The sequence below is a fragment of the Rattus norvegicus genome, chromosome 3 (assembly GCF_036323735.1).
Source record: "Rattus norvegicus strain BN/NHsdMcwi chromosome 3, GRCr8, whole genome shotgun sequence".
NCBI classification, from domain to species: Eukaryota; Metazoa; Chordata; class Mammalia; order Rodentia; family Muridae; genus Rattus; species Rattus norvegicus.
In genome coordinates, this window is record NC_086021.1 from 77,492,247 (window position 1) to 77,513,028 (window position 20,782).

A 20,782-nucleotide genomic window follows, 5' to 3' on the forward strand; every position below is an offset into this window, starting at 1 on the left:
TAAGGGAAGTAACAGAAAAGCAAGCAGGGGGTGTGGACCAAAGGAACCAGAGTGCCGGCTGTGGCTTAGGGACCAGCAGGCTGTGAGACTAATACCTTCCACCCCTAATGCACAGGCTTCAACTACTCAAAGGACACTGAGTCCCTCCATACCTCAGCCAAATGGCACCGAGGAAATACCAGCTTAAAAAAAACATTAAAAAGAAAAGAAATAAGAAGGCCCTTTCTCCCATGACTTTCTCTGTAAAGGAGGAAGAAGGTTTCATCATTCCAAACCTTTTTAAATTCTATGTGTCTAATTGGGGAATCAAAGAGTTAATAGAAGCAAGAGTTTGGAGGGTCCTGGCTGCTTATAGTCACAGGAATGCAGGCAGACCTGAGTATGAATCATCCAGTCACGAATACATTATAAAAAGCAGTAAGGCCAAAAGCTTTCACAGCTTCTTGGAGTTCAGCTGCATTAAGACTCTTCAGAGGCAAGTTCTCTGTATTCCAGACGTTCCTCTCAAGTGCCCGGGGAGCATGAGAGTTCACCGTGGCTCAGGGGTGCATGATTAGGAGCCAGAAGAAATGTGTTCCCCTTGACACAGTAGCACACAATGCATACCTAGATACACAGTCTGACAGATGTGTGTGTCGTTCCCATTTGATTAACAGAAACTGCCGAGCAAGTTTAAGAAGTTCTATGCGGAGTTTGAGAGCTTAATGGTAAGTGACTTCTTTTACTCTGTTCACTGTCCGCATTAATCCAATTTCTGATTAGCTCAAGTTCTCACTGCAGAAATTTTATCCGTCCTTGTATGACTTTAAGAAGTTTATGATCCTTTTTAGTGCTGCTAAAACAAGCATGTCTGACTAATGAATGGCACCCTCAGGAACTAACTTAAAGAGGACTTATGTCCCACATAAGGTCAATTTGTGTAAGTTAGAAAAGCAGTGTAATAGGGTCCCTACCTAACGCAGCTCAGGTGGCTATAGGTTGAAGCCATGTGTCTTGGCTTTGCCAAAATTATGTCTCCTCATTGTCTGGGAGGTGTTACAGGAAAGTGGTGAATGGGTCTTGCTGGGGTGGGGGGAGGAATGGCTCAGAGAGCAAGTTGGGACTGGCGATGTGCCGGGTAGGGGATAGGGTAGGAAGCCAACCTTTGGGAAGGAGGTGGGGCCTCATGGAGTGGGGGAACTGTTGAGGATTTGTTCTACATGGTTCAGTTTTCCTGTATTCAGAGGAATGCCTCCCCTTGGCTCCTGTGGTGCCTTCAAACCAGAACAGGAACAAACAGCACAGCACTCTCTCACCTGAATGTGATGTCATTTTTAAAACAAACCAAACCTGATTAAATCTGCCTTTCTTCCATAGCATCTCATCCCCAAAGACACAGCTGTGGGATGCTTTGTGTGCTAAGAGGTTAAAAAGGGGGAGGTGTGGCACGTATCACTCATCACTGACCAACAACACTTTTGTTTCTCCCAAGGATCCTTCCAGAAATCACAGGGCGTACAGGCTGACAGCAGCTAAACTGGAGCCCCCCCTCATCCCTTTCATGCCCTTGCTTATTAAAGGTAATCTGAAGACATCCCCAGGCCAGGCGGGAGGGGTACCTGAGGGGAGAAGATAAGCAACACCCTCCCAGAAGGCTCTCTGGCAAGAAGAGTCTGTCTTTCCACCGACTTTGGCTCCTGCTCTTGGGCCCAAAGCTCTTAAAGGGGTTGGAAGGCGGGAGCATAGAGGTATGAAAAGCCCATGATTTCGAAGCTTCGAAGCTTCGTGAGTGAAAAGGGTTTACAGTAGAGACTTTACTAACCCCAGGTAAAGCAATTTGGAAAGTTAAACACCCAACATAAAAGAAACTATTATCAGCTTTTTCAACTACAATGTTATGCAAATCCACTCGCATATGCTAATGGTGCTATTGTAGTTTCTTAGTGTGACATATTTCCGTTAGTGACTAGAGTGTGACTTTTATTTCTTTACAGATATGACATTTACTCATGAGGGGAACAAGACATTCATTGACAATCTAGTAAACTTTGAAAAAATGGTACGTGCAGTATTATAACCTTTAACTACAATGTTTTTTTTAAATAAAATTTGCATTTGTACTAATAAGGCAAGTAACTCCCGTGTGTGCTGGCGTGTTACAAAGGTGGTTTGCACAGAATGGAGTTTTGAAACATTCGGTTCAAATTGGCTCCGTCTTTTGCTGTCAGTTCTCTTTTGTGGAGTTGAATGGTATTTCTGTTGTGACTCACAGCGGCAGCTGGCTTTTATGCCCTGTGTTTCTGTCCCTCCACTGCCTGTTGTTAAAACGCAGGAACGTTCCAGAGTGACTTCGGCTGTTTCTTGTTGTTTTGTAAGGGTTTGCGCAGCTAGCTAGACTGCCCCAGGATGCCTTTGAAATGTTTATCTGCCAGGGCCGGCTGGAGTGCATGTAGGTAAGAGGCAACACTGCCAGCCGATTTTATTATGGGGTATTAATCTGAGTGTGCATTACTTAGTCTCATAAAGTTCACTCGAGGTCAGAGAGGGGACTCGGAGACTCTCGGACATCACCATAACAACAACAAGAGCAACAGTGAAATGTCGGGGACGAATGTGAGACTGGCCTGTTCACATTCAGTGTTTTCCAGCCCTTTCTCTATCTACCCTGCCCCTACCCGGAGAAGAGGGAGTCTGGCAAAGGTACTTCCAAATTTGTCTTCTTATCTCCCGTGAAGCAATAAAGCAGGCCCTGCCAAAGCCTTTCTGTAGCTACACAGTCAATGGAATGCCACGCTGTCTCTGAGTCCCTGGGCTGCACGCATCCTAGAGACGTAGAACGGTAGAGCCTCATTTCCCAGGATGTACACATTTGCCCAAGACTATGTTTTGCAGTGTGAGTGTCTCTGGCTTTGGAACTTAGATGACATTTAGGGTCAGTGCCCAGTTCCCTCCCTTCGTCCCTCATCTTCTGCGTGTGGGTGTTTCCTCAACAAGACATGGGGCTCTCGCCTGCTCTCTCCATCTCTAGGCAGATGGATGGTCCGCAGTGACTGAGTCTTCCTGTGAGTCAGAGACCTGAAATTCTAACTGTTCCTTGAAATCAAGCTAGTGGGTACGTCCGCAGGAGAATTTGAAACACCCCACTGCGTGTGGGCTCCAGCTCAGTCACATTCGCTATGAGCTCATGATTACGATTGACTGGTTGGTTCCACTGTCTGAAACTGAGGAAACAGACATGTCTAAGCACACACACCTCAAAGACACCGCACCCGTGGGTAAATGGTTTCCCCATGGTTTCTCCCCCATACACAAAAGTAGGGCATGAACATCCCTGCTATGGAATCAGTTTGGTGATTACTATTTTTTTTATGAACAAACAAAAAATTCTTTGTTTTCTTTTTAGTATAGACAATTAAACATTCCCAAACATTTTGAAGGAGGGGAGGGAGGGAGGGAGGGAGGGAGGGAGGAAGGAAGGAAGGAAGGAAGGAAGGAAGGAAGGAAGGAATTCTGAATCACTTATGCAGAGCAGACTAAGACCAAGAGGCAGCTAAAGCTGTAAATTACATGGGCACAGAGATGTGGGAGTTACTATTCCTAGAATAATAGACTGACTTTATGACCTGAGACTACTGATGTGAACTGTGTGGCCTAGAGCAAGCAAGAATGGCAGTGTTCACTGTGCCGGTCCTTTAATGGAGAGGCTGAGGGTTATCTCTGAGTTTCTAGAGCCATGTCTGCTCCACAGCCTACAGAGGTAAAGTCAAGATGCCTAGGAGTAGGCTCCTCATGTCTGTACCTCAGGGCCACAGCAGTGAACTCCTCTATGCTCGGCAGCCAGCAAGGAGGTCCTAACTGTTTTGGGTGATGCTTGTTTAATAGTTGTTTAATGGTTAAGCTAGCCTTGTGGCTATGATACACAAGCCCAAATCAATGATGGGTTGAACATCATTGTGATAATTTAGAAACACGGAAAATGTATTTGTTTTCCCTTCGAAGTCTCAAGTGAGCATGGTAGCTCCACTCTGAGGAACATCCAAGGTTCCTGGCTTTGGCTCTCTTCTGACTTCATGTGGCCCACCCTCACATCCACATCCTAGCTGTGCAAAGGAGAAAGGGGTGGGTAAAGAAATGCTTTGCCCATTAAGGGCAGAGAAGAAGCTGATTCACCACCTCCATCACATTTAAGTGGCTAGAAATTTAACTGCATGAAAAAGAAGGCCAGAAAACATAGCCTTTGGGGTATCAATGTGTCTCACTCAGAATCGAGGGTTTTGTTGCTATGCAAGGGAGGGAGAGGAAGATTTTGGGAAAGTACTCTTAGCCCTCGGTGCCAACAGCTCTCTAAGCTTTATTTGATAAGGCTTTTTATTTGATAAATCGTATTACCAGACTGGTTGATTTCAGAAATGATGCCCTTCCACGAGTTAGAGCTTAATAGAAAACTAAGTAGACTTTCAAATCAAAATCGATTCGATTGACTCTGTAAACCTGACCAATCAATATGGCATTATCAGTCAGCATTGATCAATCACTGTTGGCTAGCTATCCAGCATGTTCTCTCCCCAGCCAGCCCACCCTTCTTCTGGGCACCACTACCATCACTCCGGTCTGCAGTTACCTCTAAGTGTCTTGGAGTGTGTTACCTTCTCTTGGTTCTTGTCAGGCATCCATCAGCAAGGACCAGGTGTGAGCAGAACCTGCAGTCTCAGTCTCTCTCTCTCTCTCTCTCTCTCTCTCTCTCTCTCTCTCTCTCTCTCTCTCTGTGTGTGTGTGTGTGTGTGTGTGTGTGTGTGTGTGTACCTGCTGGGCTCTGGGCTCTGTCTCCAGTGGGAACCCCTGGCAGTGGCAGAAGTCACCAAGGGCAGCCAGGGACACCAATGCCTTTCTGTGGGGCTGGCCTCCCACAGGCACAGCAAGCCAGCGTGCCAATGTGCCAACACTGTTTTGTTTGTTTGTTTGTTTGCATTTTTAGTGTCTTCACCCTTGAGGTATGAAATGAGGATTAGAGAATTTACTGCTTCTTGGTTTTCAGGATTTTTGAGTACGAACAAAAGAGAACTCACGCTCTTATCCTTATGCAAAAAAAATTTTTTTTTCGAGCATTCTTTCTTTGGGGGGAAACATAAAGGGTATTCAAAAAATGTTTGAATAAAGCCCTTTATAGCTTTCTGTGGCACGTATGAATATTTATAACACTCAGAAGGTAGACTAGCAATGGATTAGAGGATAACACGCTGGCCAGCTGCCACTATCCCGGCAGAAAGCACACTGATAGGTACAGAGGCTGCTGTACCATGAAGCTGGTTCTATTTCAGACATACCCATATTTAGGTATATTTACTTAAGAATAAGATTTTGAAGTGGTCATTTTTTCTCTGGAATGAGAAGCACAGAGGAAACTTCTAGACTTCTGGAAACATGAACGGAAGCTTATTAAAGAAGAGAGATGTTTTGAATCCTTTCAGTTTGGCGTTTCTAGGCATGCCGTTATGTAACTTGCAACAATGTGGCTTCTAACACCAGCAGTATCCTAAAAGGCTCATGTGGAGCATTGCTTTTGTTACCTGGAGCTATGGGAAAAGAATCTTTAGGTGAAAATTTAAATGTTCAAATCTGCCTGGTCCCCAAGACCTTTGCCATCCAAAGGAAATCTATAGGAATACCTCGAGAATTCACACTTTATATAGACTTCACAGACCAAGGCTAATGTAGATTTTCCTCAAGGCAACAGAAGAGATGAGAGTGCCCAGGCAAAGGATGTCACTAGGAAATAAAAAGATACCCACAAAGTAGCCCTGGTCCTTTAAAATATATGGTATCGTAGAGGTAAGACATAAACATGTGGAATATTAAATATTAACAAAAGACAATAGACGTCATTAAATTGCAGTCCATGAGAGTAGTAAAGACATGCGCCAAGGAAGCTGATGGTGGAGGATCCTTCAGCCGCATCACCAGCAACAGAGAAAACCACATCACATACAATTACATACAATCACATTGTAAGATCCAGCCATGCTGCCCTAGGGACCCATCAAGCTTTGTCTCAGACTTCAGCTCTGCAGATAACCCAAGTTGGCAAAGCAACCCTCTCTCTTTCCATCCCAGCCTTGGGTCCTTTGCCTGAGAGTGTTATTTCCCCTATACCTGGGTCATTTTCATGGTTCAGGCTTGTGCTTGCCCGTCTTCTCTGAGCGAGTGCCCTCGACTCCCCTTCTAGCATTGCTTGCTCACAGCGAGCATCCTGCCTCTTGGTCCAGACTCGGGAGTAGCTCTTATGATCCGAGATGGTCATCTTCGCTTTTCCTCATCTCTCCTCCTCACTAGAAGGCAAGGGCCATAGACCAGGGGTCTTGTCTATGTTGGCCACTGATGTTTCATGAATGTGTCTGGTATATTCCAAGTATGCAAGGATTAGTCATTAAATAGAAGGATGACCCAGTGATATTCCAGTGCTGGATGTGACGAGGAAGGGCGTTTGAAAAGGATCATGTGATATCCAGAAGCATTTTCTTTCTTTTTTTTTTTTTTTTTTTTGTTCTTTTTTTTTTTTGGAGCTGGGGACCGAACCCAGGGCCTTGTGCTTCCTAGGCAAGCGCTCTACCACTGAGCTAAATCCCCAATCCCCAGAAGCATTTTCTATTTGTTAGAAATTGAATTGATGAGGGTGTCCTGTAGCATTTTGCAAAAACAGATTCATCTTGCCTTTAACTTAGCTTTCCGTTCCTGAATGGGCATTCCTCTTCCTCTTCTCTACCTCATGGTACTCTGTCCTTCAGTGTCCTATTCTACATCAGTGTGTGCAGAGGTTCGTACAGCACTCCACGTGTGTCTGAACTGTGACACCCCATGACCTTCCTATGTACAGTAGACCGTGAATGTTGTGCGTGTTAGACATGTGTCTGTCACAAATCCTTTGGACATAAAGATCCACTGCTGGAGACAAAGCTCGGGCTTTCTTTTTTTTTTTTTTTTTTTTTTGGTTCTTTTTTTCGGAGCTGGGGACCGAACCCAGGGCCTTGCGCTTCCTAGGTAAGCGCTCTACCACTGAGCTAAGTCCCCAGCCCCAAGCTCGGGCTTTCTTAGGAATGATTACAGCGAAGACCGGTTGAGTGCCAGGAAGTTCAGCCTTACTGCACATAACCAGGGGTTGCTATGGTGGACATAATCTTTGTAGAAGGAAGAATGAATATATATATATATATATATATATATATATATATATATATATATATATATTCCCCATAAGAATTCCCCATATATATATTCTTATGGGGGAAAAAGTTTCTTGTCCTGAAGATAGATACAGCAGTCTGAAAAAAATTATTACCGTTGTAAATTGGATTTTATACATGCTAGGCATAAAAGGGTTGATAGAGGGCTTACAGTGGATAAACAGTGACACAGAGATCCAAAGCAGTAGGAACAGAAATGGCAGAAGAGGAAGGAGAGCCTGGCAAGGAAGAGCAATAGTAAAGAATCATGAGTTGAAGGCCAGCCTGGACTACAGCAACATTTTTTTTTAATTTATTTAATACTTAATAATAATTCTTTGGTTTCCGGGCAAACATCCCCCTCCCCCCTCCCCTTCCTTATGGGTGTTCCCCTCCCAACCCTCCCCCCATTGCCACCCTCCCCCCAACAGTCTAGTTCACTGGGGGTTCAGTCTTAGCAGGACCCAGGGCTTCCCCTTCCACTGGTGCTCTTACTAGGATATGCATTGCTACCTATGGGGTCAGAGTCCAGGGTCAGTCCATGTATAGTCTTTAGGTAGTGGCTTAGTCCCTGGAAGCTCTGGTTGCTTGGCGTTGTTGTACCTATGGGGTCTCGAGCCCCTTCAAGCTCTTCCAGTTCTTTCTCTGATTCCTTCAATGGGGGTCCTATTCTCAGTTCAGTGGTTTGCTGCTGGCATTCGCCTCTGTATTTGCTGTATTCTGGCTGTGTCTCTCAGGAGCGATCTACATCTGGCTCCTGTCGGTCTGCACTTCTTTGCTTCATCCATCTTGTCTAATTGGGTGGCTGTATATGTATGGGCCACATGTGGGGCAGGCTCTGAATGGGTGTTCCTTCAGTCTCTGTTTTAATCTTTGCCTCTCTATTCCCTGCCAAGGGTATTCTTGTTCCCCTTTTAGAGAAGGAGTGAAGCATTCACATTTTGATCATCCGTCTTGAGTTTCATTTGTTCTAGGCATCTAGGGTAATTCAAGCATTTGGGCTAATAGCCACTTAACAGTGAGCGCATACCATGTATGTCTTTCTGTGATTGGGTTAGCTCACTCAGGATGATATTTTCCAGTTCCAACCATTTGCCTACGAATTTCATAAAGCCGTTGTTTTTGATAGCTGAGTAATATTCCATTGTGTAGATGTACCACATTTTCTGTATCCATTCCTCTGTTGAAGGGCATCTGGGTTCTTTCCAGCTTCTGGCTATTATAAATAAGGCTTCGATGAACATAGTGGAGCACGTGTCTTTTTTATATGTTGGGGCATCTTTTGGGTATATGCCCAAGAGAGGTATAGCTGGATCCTCAGGCAGTTCAATGTCCATTTTTCTGAGGAACCTCCAGACTGATTTCCAGAATGGTTGTACCAGTCCTACAGCAACATCTTACTTGAAAATCAAAATCCAAAGAATAAGAAGGCTCAAGATCTTAGCGGTCAGCCGAAGGAGAAGCAAACCTGCTCTAACAGGCACTTGTTATAAGAGGTGCAAGTCCCAGGAGCTGCTCCTCACCAGGGAGCCTACAGTGTCAGGTGGCCTTGCCTGAACTTGCCTGAAACCTGCCAGTCTGAACTTTGGACGCTAGACCCATAAGCCAGTACTTCCTCGGTAACACGAGGCACCGGGAGCTTGTGCAAGGATAAGAGTCGGTAGGAACAAACAAGGAAGGCTAGAAAGCAGAGGGTCCTGGCAGATAGTGCCAGGTGCACATGGGTGTGGAAGTGTGAGTGGAAACGCCTGGTTGGGTAAACCTGCTCCTGAAAGGCTAGCCCACAGGCTGGTAAACGGATAAAGCCGAGGCCTTGAGCAAGGCACCTCACACCTTGCCAGATCTGAAGATAAAGATCTACCTCAGAGCTTGAGGAACATTTGTGTCACGTTTGTGACCTCAGAGGCGAAGCACAGACACAGTTGGATCTCCATAGTGTTCTCTGAGACCTCAGGAATGAGATCTGTTTCTGAGTCTCTGCCTTCAGTTATAAAGGGAAATAAATGGCTGGGAGTGGTCACTGTTCTCTCTCTCTCTCTCTCTCTCTCTCTCTCTCTCTCTCTCTCTCTCTCTCTCTCTCTCTGTGTGTGTGTGTGTGTGTGTCTCTGATGCTTGCTTGCTTTTCTTTCTTTTTCGGTGGGCTCTTCTGCAAATGATCATCCTGAGGAGAGTCCCTCAGCCTCAGCTGGCTCCACCCCTCAGCCCTGCACAAACACGGTGCTAAGTGTACAAACAAGCTTCAGAGGCCGGCACTTAGAACTAGTCCCTCAAAAGAATCATTTCAGGTGTGACGAAGGGTTTCAGTCTGTCCATCCCACCAACTTGGAGCCCCTTCTGAGGGGGTGTGTTCTAGCATTCACCCCAAATTACCAATCACTTTGGCTATTAATAGGAGTCGTAATCCTCAACTTTGCTGGACAGGGGAGAAGGTAGGGTTGAAAGGAGGGGTGAGAGATTCTGCTCTGGAGGAATCAGGCATCCTCTTCCCCCAGTCCCCATGTCCTGACATTACAGAGTTGCCCGGCTGGCTCCAGGCAGGCCAACCTGCTCTGGCAAGACCTCTAAGCCCAGGGTATAATTTTTTTGTTCCCTCCCCATAATGGTAGTTGGACAATGAAACTGTGTGTCTTTAACTTTAGTTTCAACCAATCTTAGCAGAGCTCAACAATGAATAATCTTGTCTGCCACTGAGGATGCCACGTGGGGCAACATCTGTGGACACAGGAGACAGTAAGGCTACCTAGCTGTGTCTTAGTGAAATGTAAAATCCCCCACCTTGGTCCCCAAAATCACCTGCACATTTGCAGAGCTGAGAGCTGTGTCCCGAGGGCAGCCCAGTGAACCAGGTGGTAAGCTTTCATTCTCTGAAGCTGACAGATGTCAGTTATATAATTTTATTCAAATTATGACTTAGATGTATAACTCAGCCAGATCAAGGAAGGGGGAAAGCGATGTCTCTGCGCTCTAAGATGTCAAGGTAGAAACTGGCTAGGCGAAGCTAAATCGTCCTATAAGAAACTGTGAATAAATTGGGGCTATTTAGGATGAGTCAGAAGATCTAAGGTGGGTTTTCTATGTGTCTGAGGAACTAACCTAACGCATATTCCAGAGCTCAGTGGGCAAAAGGCAAAGGGAGAAATACTCTGACACCAAATAGCAACACAATTCTAGGTCAGCAATGTTTACAAATGAGAAGGTTGACTTTAGAAACGATCTGTTCCCACGGCTGGCTACGGTCAAGCACTCGGTAGCCATGGCCTATGGGCAGCCTGTGGAAGGCGCTATAGATTCTGGATATGGTTGGGGGGTAGGGATTTCTGAGGACTCACTAGCATGTTAAATATCGCACGTGTCAATAGGAGCTAAAGAGGTCAGAGATAAAATGCTTTGGCCTCCTGAAAACATTCTCCAAGCAGCTGCTGGCCAGCAATGGCAGCTTCACTTACCACTGAGTCCACACCATTAAACATTATTGTCTGGACCTCACAAAGGGAAAGGACGAACCTCCTTATAAAGCCCGCTTTTGGATTTAAGTTAGGCTGAAGTTATCTTGGCAATACAATTAAAAGGATACGTCAAAATTAAAACCATTGTTAAAATTAATCAAAGATTTAGAAAGGTAAAATGAACTTCAGGGCTAGAAATTACGGATTTGAACAATTGTTCTCACATTTTAAACTACATAATGAGCTAAAAATTATGAAGCCTCAGAGGATAGCTATAAAGAGTCGTCTAAAGCTAAAGTCGGGATGAAATGTTTTATCTTTCAAAAGTAAAAAGCAGAACAATTACTCTCCACAAAATGGTATAGGAAGAGGTTTCTGACCTCTGCTAATTGTTTGATTATTCTTCAGAGGGACATACTGGCAGCGTTCCGTGGGGTTTTCAGTAATTACACTCCATTCAATATCGGAAGAATTATAATAATTCTACATGGAACATACTTGTGCCCTTCCGATGCAAAGCCTTTAAAGGAGAAAAACCAGCATAAAGTAAATTAGGGAGATTATCATAGTTACTGTTTATTCTGGGCCTCACTATATCAGAGGCTAATTATACATTGTACACTACATTATCTTGAAGGTGTTTGCCACTTATTTCTCATGCCGATCAGCAGTCCTGCTGGTTTGGGGGACCCTTTGTGAAAGTGAAGTTCGAACAACTTTTCCAATTGCCTCTTTGTGTGTGAGAAAGCATCTCCTGCACACTTGCCGGAACCTTCTGAGCGGAGGCAATAGGCTCACACCGTGTCGCCGTATACACACATGTGTAAGACCCCGGTGCTTGTGCACACATGTATAAGGCTCGATGGGTGTGCACACACACATGTAAGGCCCCGGCTTTCCTGTCATTTTGTTTTTATATGGCAAGCTTTTCTCCAAGTCATTTTCCTTCAGTAAACCACGGTCGTCTGAGAGAGAAAAGCAAGTACCGAGTTTACATCGCCCAGGAGAAATCAGGGAGTACCTGTTCCTGGGTAGAGCCTTTTCAATGTTTCTGTTGGTTGGACTATTCATCCGGTATCTGTGCAGGATTCCTTTCAGAAGCTGGGAAACGAAGTCCAGAGATATAGGTAGGGTCCTCAAAATCAAGCTACTGCTGAAGAAACTGAAACTCCTGGCTAAAATAGTGCTCAGGCCTCGACAGCGTCGTTCCTGGGAGTCAGGGGTCTTGGTTCCTAGCCTTCAGGGTGGGGTATCCTTGACTTGCCCTTTCAGTACTAGACACTGAGTCGAGGGCCTCTCATATGATCAGATAGTGCTTTCCCACTAAGCCACACTCCCCAGCCCGTTCCTGCTTCTTTTGTGTTAGTATTCAACACACACACACACACACACACACACACACACACACACACACAGACATGAGCTCACGCACACACACGCACACCCTTTAAAATTTTTATTGCAACCAAATACTTAAGAAACTAGGATTGCCTAGTGACGAAAGTAACATAGGCCAACTGAGTTATGGTCTGTTTAAAGACTGTTTAAAATACAAGTGGCATGGAAAAAACCACAGGGTAACGTGAACGTGAAAAACAAAGCCCAGATTTATTTTTAAGATATCGGAAGGCTAGCCCAACAGGGATGGCGCACGTCTTTAATCCCAGCACTCGGGAGGCAGAGGCGGACAGATCTTTGAGTTCAAGGCCAGCCTGGTCTATAGAGTGAGTTCCTGGACAGCCAAGGCTACACAGAGAAACCCTGTCTTGAAAAATCAAAGTCAAACAAACAAATATATATATATGTAATACAATACAAAATAAAATAATTATATATAATATATATTATCAATAATAATTATATATAATTATTTTATTTTGTATTGTTATCACACACACACACACACACACACACACACACACATTCAGAAGACAATGTACCAAAATAGTAATGAGTTCACTCCTTGAGTTACTATCTACATAGTTTTATTCCATCCTTACCATTTTGATTTCCTATTCTGTTACTTTGTCAGTATTATAAATTAGGAAGTAAAAGGACAGAAGAAAGGAAAGCAGAATTTGAATTGAAATGCATACTCTTGCTGACACCAAAAATGGCCAGGGAAGCACAGTAGGGCAGCAACGGTTCAAGGAGAATGTTCTGACTTCCCATTGAGTCAGTGGGATCTACCTGTGGAGTAGGAGTCCTGTGGAGTAGGAGAAACCTGGATGCTCACCCTCCTCAGAGCCAGGACAGTTTCAAGGGATGGTGGAAAGGTTTCCCAGCGCCAAAGCACAGGGTCAGAGACACACTTTCACAAGGAGCAAGCACACAGTGAGGCAAAGACCTGTGTCGCCGAGTCATGAATATTCGTTACCTGCAAATGTACATCAACCTGCTGCCTTCGACATCCCAGAACATGCTGCTTCCTGTGATACCAAGTCTTGCTGGAATAAATAATGTTCCCCCCTTTTGGGATTATACACTAAACCGACTGAGCATTTCCCTTTTCTTTTTGTGATTCCTTACAGCGCATGATTGCAAATACTGCCAGAACGGTGCGCTACTACAGGAGCCAGCCATTCAGTAAGTTCTGCATGCCGTCATGGACATGGTGTGATTAAATCCTTTTTAATGAGACTTTCAAGACACTCCAGGAGTCTGGACAGCATTTGACACAGCTTGGACCATGAGACCCATGTGTGCCTTGGGTTTAAGAACTTTGCTTTGCTGTCGTAAGGCTAAACTGTATTTGCATTATAACTCCAGAAAATAGTGTCAGGATTTTATTTTAGTAAGTGAGCTTGAAGGAAATGCATTTGTTCATGTCAGGGTAGCCAGAACAGGTAGGTTGCAAAGGCCCACATAAGCCTGCTTCCAAGCTGTCCCCAGCGTGACTCACGCTCGATGCTGAGAAGCCCGGCAGCTCTCTGTGAGTCAGTACTATTGTTTATAAACTGGGAAAGGTAATATTTATCGTCTCCTGAGTATGCATGAATGTTTACAGTGCTTTTGCTAAAAAGCCTATGGCAGGGCTCTATATAACATTTTCAGTGTTCCCGGGTGTATGCCGTGAACACCGTGCTATGTTTTCACATCTATGAAATATTACTATTGACAAATGGCCATTTTAGCCTGTTGGGTGCTGCCGTCTCCCCGGGCCTAGAACTTGGGATAAGGACCAGAGCTTTGCAGCTCCGGTCTGGTTTGGGAGAAAGCAGGTGAACCCTTGGAAGTTTTGTGCTAATGTCATTATGGGAGTCATTTTGGAGAACTGACATCGGTATAAGATGACACAGATGTGACAGCACCATCCTCTCCAGAAGAGACTGACAGGTTCTCGTTTTAATAATCACAGTGGTGTGCTCTTTGTAGTGTAGCTCTGGCCCAAAGCCAGAGCTTGCTAACCCAGAATGCCAGGACTCCTCTTCCTCCTCTTCCTCCTCCTCCTCTTCCTCCTCCTCCTCTTTCTCTTCTTCCTCTTCCTCTTCCTCCTCTTCCTCTTCCTCTTCCTCCTCCTCCTCTTTCTCCTCCTCCTCTTCGGCTTCCTCCTCCTCCTCTTCCTCCTCTTCCTCTTCCTCCTCTTCCTCCTCCTCCTCCTCCTCTTCCTCTTCTTCCTCCTCCTCTTCCTCCTCCTCTTCCTCTTCTTCCTCCTCCTCTTCCTCCTCCTCCTCTTCCTCTTCTTCCTCCTCCTCTTCCTCCTCCTCCTCCTCTTCCTCCTCCTCCTCTTCCTCCTCCTCTTCCTCTTCCTCTTCTTCCTCTTCCTCCTCCTCCTCTTCCTCCTTTTCAATGTTCAAGAGAAAGAAAGAAAAAGAAAACCAGAGAAAGTAGTTTTGGCTTAGAGAGTGAGAAAAGCTTTAAAAGTTAATTCAAACAACCACACCCTCCGGCTTCTAAAAAATGAGAAGGGTCTTACATGCCACCACCCCTTTCTTTCTACATGGATTCTGCCAGAATTCAAGTATCTCATATCTTTTCCTATAGTAATGTGCTTTGTGTGTAAAAGACATAGCCATAAATCAACTGAAAAGGAGGAGAAGCAGTACCAGTTACAACAAGCTTATAAGCCAGAATCCATGGCCCTTCAGGGGATTCCAAGACATTCTCGAAATTACATGCAAAGACTCCTATGTGCTGAAGAGGGCTCAGAGCCTCGAGGAGGGTTCTCAGGGAGGTTCCAGAACCAAACAGAAGCAGTGGTAGCTTTGTTTCACCAGCCTCTTTGGCAGTAAATTCTACATTCTTCCACATCTTTAAGGAAAGTGAGGAGATTTTTTTTTTTAATTTTCCACTGCATTTGTTGAACTTATCAGCAAGTGCTGGTAAACAACAGCTGCTGGGCTCTGAAGTCAACAATCTATAGATAAAGCTATAGGAATAGATTCATAAACATCGTGGGGCTATGTACAATGTAATTACAGTATATTGTACACGCAGAGTACACTGCCAGTGGCAAGCGGAGGAAATTAAGCACAATGTGTTCTGTGCTTCACTGTGGTATTATTGATATGTGATAATTACCCTGATGAGTTTCTTCTTACAGCGAGCAGGGGCCTTTGTGGCTTGTCCCTGCTTTCTGTGCTCTCAGACCTGCTTCACTCCCCTCCAGCCCTTTATGCAGATGGCGCTCTAATTGTTGTGCGGAGTAGGGAGTGGAGCTGACAGGAACAACCGGACTTTAGAAAGCAGCGTAGGGGTGGGAGGGAAGAGCTCTGGTCCAGAGTCCAGATTCCAGCTCCGCCACTCCTGCATACTACTAGGGAAGGGAGTGACCCCAGGAGAGTGACCCCTAGAGTTCAGCAGAGGGCTGGACTATGTATAAACAACATTTCCTTCTTTGTATGGAAAGCCTCAATTTAAAATTTGGAGAAATTTACAGGGAGACATTTAGATTCCCTGTTTCAAAAAGAAAGAGAAGGTGGGGGGGGGGGAGGTAGGAAGGAACAACCAGAAGCAAAGCGAAGTCCGGCCGGCCATTCTGGACAGATCCCTACACGATGATGGTGGTCAGGAGCCTGGTAACCACTTCCTGAGATACTGTGCTTCCAATTTCCAGCTCTGCTATTGAATCTGGCCTTCCTCCTTCTTATATTATATGGTGTGTAGGAACTATACAAGTTAGATTTTCTTGGAGTCCTGGTTTGAATAAAATCCACCTACCTTTTTGATAGCCCAAGTATTCACATCCATAGATAAAAATAAAACAGTCAGTGGACTTTCAGAGCAAGTCATGTCAGAGAAGAAAAGTTTACTAGAAGTCACCAATTAGCCAGAAGGTATCCTTACTCCAATTCGAGCTGTGCCTAGGGACATACAGCTGGAGTGGTACTGTATGTGTATGCAGGCAGAGGGGGCCTACGAGGCCCGAGGCCCACTGGCTGGCTTCAGATCAGACGTGGTGTTAAGTGCTTTTCCGAGTTGCTAATGAAGCTCCATCTTTGACGTTAGTCCTCATCTGGATCAAAGGGGGTGGAGACAGAGTATGAGACACAGAGGTGAGCTGGGAAGGGAAAACAATTTTCATCTGTCACCAGGGCCATCAGACGGATGCTTCCCTTTTTATTTGGTGCCTTTGTGTGTATATGTGTATGTGTGCGCAATACAAAGGAAAATGATCAAAAGAGATGATTCCAGGGAGAAAAGAAAATTGGAGGGTAGGTGGAAGTAGATGGACCAACCAAGTAGAAATATTCCAGTGGAATGGTGTGTGGAAAGGTCTTGACAGAACCCAGGGAATCGATGATAAATGTAATAAGTCAGTGGGGGGAAGAAAGCCGCATCTCACATGCAGATATTACGCAATGCCAACTCTCCTGCTATTCTTTTAACAGATCCGGATGCTGCTCAAGCTAATAAGAACCATCAGGATGTCCGGAGTTATGTACGGCAATTAAATGTGATTGACAACCAGAGAACTTTATCACAGATGTCACACAGATTAGAGCCTCGCAGGCCATAGACATCTGCAGTGCCCAGAGTGATGCTCCGTCTCCAGTCCACAATCTTTCAAAAGATGCTGTGTATGCTACTACTGACTGTGTTGCTACTAGAGAATTCCCCAGAATGAGCAAGAGACACCTCCTGAGAGCCCCTCGGGGCCACATCCTGCTTTCCGACCACACAGGAGAAGCGATCTGTCTTGTCTAACGCGGACATGCCGTAGCTTAGGAACCATCAGCTGTAGTCATCTCCTTCACGGTTGGCACACCACCGCCAGGCTCACGTGAAGGCATAACCTCGGCGAGGGCTACACCAGGCCCCTGACATCCCTTCCCAGGCTGTTGCAGCATGAGACTGTGCCGTGGATAGGTTTGACTTGGAATCGCCTGCGATGATATAATTGAATGATTTGTTTACTTAGCACCTTATTTGGGGTCTGGGTTCTGGGGAGGGTGTTGACCATAAAAGTCCAAATTATCCATCATGTTCCTCCATCGTCATAATCTTACCTCTGAAGGAATGGAACCTCATCACAACACTATGAAACATTATGACTGTTCAGTCTGTAATTTCGGAATGATCTATAGAATAATATGTTTACATTGTAACTTTTAAAAACTTACAAATCAGGATTACACACATGAGAATTCCACTAAGAAACACCAAGGTTCTTAATATCGCCAGCGTTAAGATAGAAAGTAACATTTCAGAAGAGCACAATATACACAAAACATTTTTTCAAATTGAAATATTTTCCTGGGCATTAAAAAACCTTTCCACTACAAATTTATTGTTACTGATGAAAAAAAAAGCATATTTTCTGGACTTAAATGTTATTACAAAAATCTTAATTTTCAGCAATTGTTTTGCACTTTCAGATAGATTGTAAATAGGTTATGCAGTCAATGGTATAGAATTATTTATTTGCTACATAATAGACATTGTGCCAAATAATTCCTTTTTATTTATTTTATTCAGTATGAAATTTTGGAGTACATTTTTTCTGTTTTCTTAATTAGACTACATTTAATGTATAGGAATTGTATGTACATATCTCTTCTGTAAATAACAGCCAGTATCTTCATTAAATATACTTGACAAGAAATATTTTTTATTGTCAGGGTCTTTGACACAGAAAGTGTCTCCTTTCAATATTGTGGATACTGGAATGTTTTCATTTATTTAGTGTGTGTATGTGTGTATGTGTATGTGTGTGTGTGTGTGTGTGTATGCGAGTGTATAAGTGTGTGTAAGTGTGTGCATGTGTATGTGTGTGTATAAGTGTGTGTGTAAGTGTGTGTATGTGTGTGTGTATGTGTGTGTATGTGTGTATGTGTGTATGTGTGTGTATGTGTGTATAAGTGTGTGTGTATGTGTATGTGTGTGTATGTATGTGTGTGTATGTGTGTGTATGTGTATGTGTGTGTATGTGTGTATGTGTGTATGTGTGTATGTGTGTGTATGTGTATGTGTGTGTATGTGTATGTGTGTGTATGTGTGTGTGTATGTGTGTGTGTATGTGTGTGTGTATGTGTGTGTGTGTGTGTGTGTGTATGTGCTGGAGACTGAACCTATGGCCACATGCTTGCTAAGCACACACCCAACTTTATGTGTGCACTGGAGACTGAACTCAGGGTCATATGCATGCTAAGCACACACTCAACCAAGAGCTCCAACCCAGACTGAATGTGTTTGCTTTGTTTTTGTTGAAATAAGCTCATATACTCATAATCAAGCTCACCCTCTCAAGGTGATCTAGTGAGCTTTAGCATGTTCATGCGTGATAGTGTAAAACCATTGTCACTGACATCAGACTGTGGCTGTGGGGAGGGGCTGATCATGAGTCGTTATCTCTCACTCTCCTTCACCCCAAGGCAACCCTAATCTACTCTTTGTTGCTGGGAGCTTGCTCTGCACCTCCTACGTTGGAATCATGTGATACAAGCCTTCGGTGTCCGGCTCCCTTCATTTAACCCAGTCTTCGAGGTTCTTTTGTGTTCCCTCTTGTATCACAGTCCATTCCACTATGTGGCTGACCCCTGTGTGTTAGATGAGGGGGCCATATTTTCTTCACCCTTCTTATCACCTTTGAGCCACCAGAAACGCTGTTGTTATAAGAAGGCAGTGGGTGCGGAACTGCATGTATGGGGCCTCATACCGAGTGGGAAGCTTTAAGAAGGAGACACCTAAAAGTCTTTATATTGCGGATCTATCTGTTTGTTTAGTAAGTCTATTTTTTTCCACAGTGTGAGTGTGTTCCAGACAGTATCAGTCTCACAAGTTCACATTATTTCCCCACCAGCAGAAATACAACTACAAAGACAAGAGAACGAAGACACTGTCTTCAAACACGTTCGGAGGCCACTGCATAGCAGGTCTGGTTCTTACAAATGCGTCCTGGTTCTCATTAATATATTAACGACTCTGAGAAGTCCAATTAAATTTGGCTTAACATCCCACAGTTAAAACCTACCTTGCCAAATGCTAAACCAGGTAAATGGCTTTCTATGTTTCCTTAGATAATATTTCGGTGCCCTAAAGAATAATTATTGCACGCAATATTGACGTCTGCCTATAAGTACACACATACAATGCCAGGGATGTTCTTTAAATCACAAAATAAATTTCCCTATAGTCGCGATTGTTCAATGTTTCACTATATCATAGGCCTTAATTAGCTGCAAAGGTTTCACTGTTATGGCTTTCTAGATGGTCTATAAAGATCATTAACAGGGTGAGTGTCCATTCTTCCTTGCTTTCATCTTACTCTTCTTTATTCCTGCAGTCCTCATAAGCTGCTGTCCCGTGCTCACCAGCACCATTCCCCAATTCCACGGTGACAGACACTCTAACCTCATCTGAATTTACTTTCAACATCATTAAAAATTAATGCATATTCTCCCACATGTATTACCCTGGTCTCCCAAATGGGAATAACAATTACTACGTGAAATAATGGTAAGAGGTTTTAATTACAACTGGCTCTTATATAAACACATTAAATTCCTTTGTTCGAGGAAGAAAGGATGAGGTCAAAAAATTAGGACTCTGAAAAGTATACATACAGTAGTAGCCAGGAAACCCTTCCTGAATCAGGAGAAGCAGTTAATATTTTAAAACTTGCAAACAAGCCAAAAGAAAATGAGATGCCTACAGGGTCATAAGAAGGATAATGAGGTTTGCTGAAAGACGTGGGGGGGGGGGGAAAGAGAATGTTTTTCCCAAAAGCTCCAGTAGAAAATTATACATTTATGTGTTTAACATAACTGCTCAGCGAGGTCACTGGCATAGAGTCCAGTAGCTGAGTTTTCCCAGCAGCGTTTGAACGCCATGCAGGTTAAATACATTTCCCTCCCGAATTCAATGTGGCATTTCCTCTCAAGCTATGAATGCTGATCAATGACTACCAGTGTGAGAAAATTAAAAGAAGTGTCACTCTGGTTTCAAATTGTGCTTCTGATAATAATAAAAATTCAGCATAGGGAAGCCGTGTGGTAAAATGAGTCCCTGCCTTGAATAGCTTTTCCTTTGTTGTCGATCTAAAATGCATTACACGTCTTGCTTCTGAGTAATTTGAATCTGTCCTACATAGCACAGTGTAGTGTTGCACGAGCAGGCCACAGCAGCCTCTACTTACAAATTGGAGACAACCTTTAACTCAGTTATCGCCGGTCATTATTTCTATTTGCTCACTGGGTCCATTGATCCATTAGTGGGTAATAATTGGCCTGCACTATAGTTTGCATCTTGAGCATCCCTAAAGTGTTTTTATGTCCCCAACGCATGGTGATATTGGGAGATAGTGGCACCTTTAATAAGTGGAACCTATGGAAAGAATTGAGGTCATAGGGGAGCCTTTAATGGGTGGGGCCTCAGAAGGAAGTCAGGTCACTGGGAGCAAGGGTTGCTAGGATTCAAGCCTCTTCTTCCTGGCAATCCTGATGCAAGGAACTTCCTCTACCATGTGCCCCAACAGGCCATGGGGCAATGTGGTCAAAGGACTTTGGATTGGAGCCAATGACCTTGAGCCAAAAATATAATTTTCTTCCTCAAATCTCAAGTATTTTGGGAGGTCTCTACAGACTCAGGATTCAGTGCTGCAACAAGCCACAGGGAGTTCCTCTTCTCGGAGCTTACCATAGAGTGGGGCGAAACAGAAGAAGAAACATGACCAGACAGACACATATAAAAACCCATTCA

At 44.2% G+C, this 20,782-nt stretch overlaps 1 protein-coding gene across 8 annotated transcripts in view; it reads left to right on the top strand.

Annotated features, from left to right (window-relative positions):
* Positions 1–17,687, top strand: part of Rapgef4 (Rap guanine nucleotide exchange factor 4) — a 292,910-nt gene extending 275,223 nt beyond the window's left edge. For 7 of the 8 annotated variants that reach the window (XM_039104344.2, XM_039104345.2, XM_039104346.2 and 4 more), the window contains 5 exons: positions 657–707; positions 1,472–1,559; positions 1,974–2,038; positions 13,174–13,228; positions 16,474–17,687. In XM_039104344.2, the coding sequence (XP_038960272.1) occupies positions 657–707; positions 1,472–1,559; positions 1,974–2,038; positions 13,174–13,228; positions 16,474–16,601 (387 nt within the window). In that variant the 3' untranslated portion in view covers positions 16,602–17,687. The remainder of the gene's footprint in view (positions 1–656; positions 708–1,471; positions 1,560–1,973; positions 2,039–13,173; positions 13,229–16,473) is intronic. The other variant, NM_001100642.1, reaches the window with a different exon arrangement.
* Positions 17,688–20,782: the final 3,095 nt, after the last annotated feature.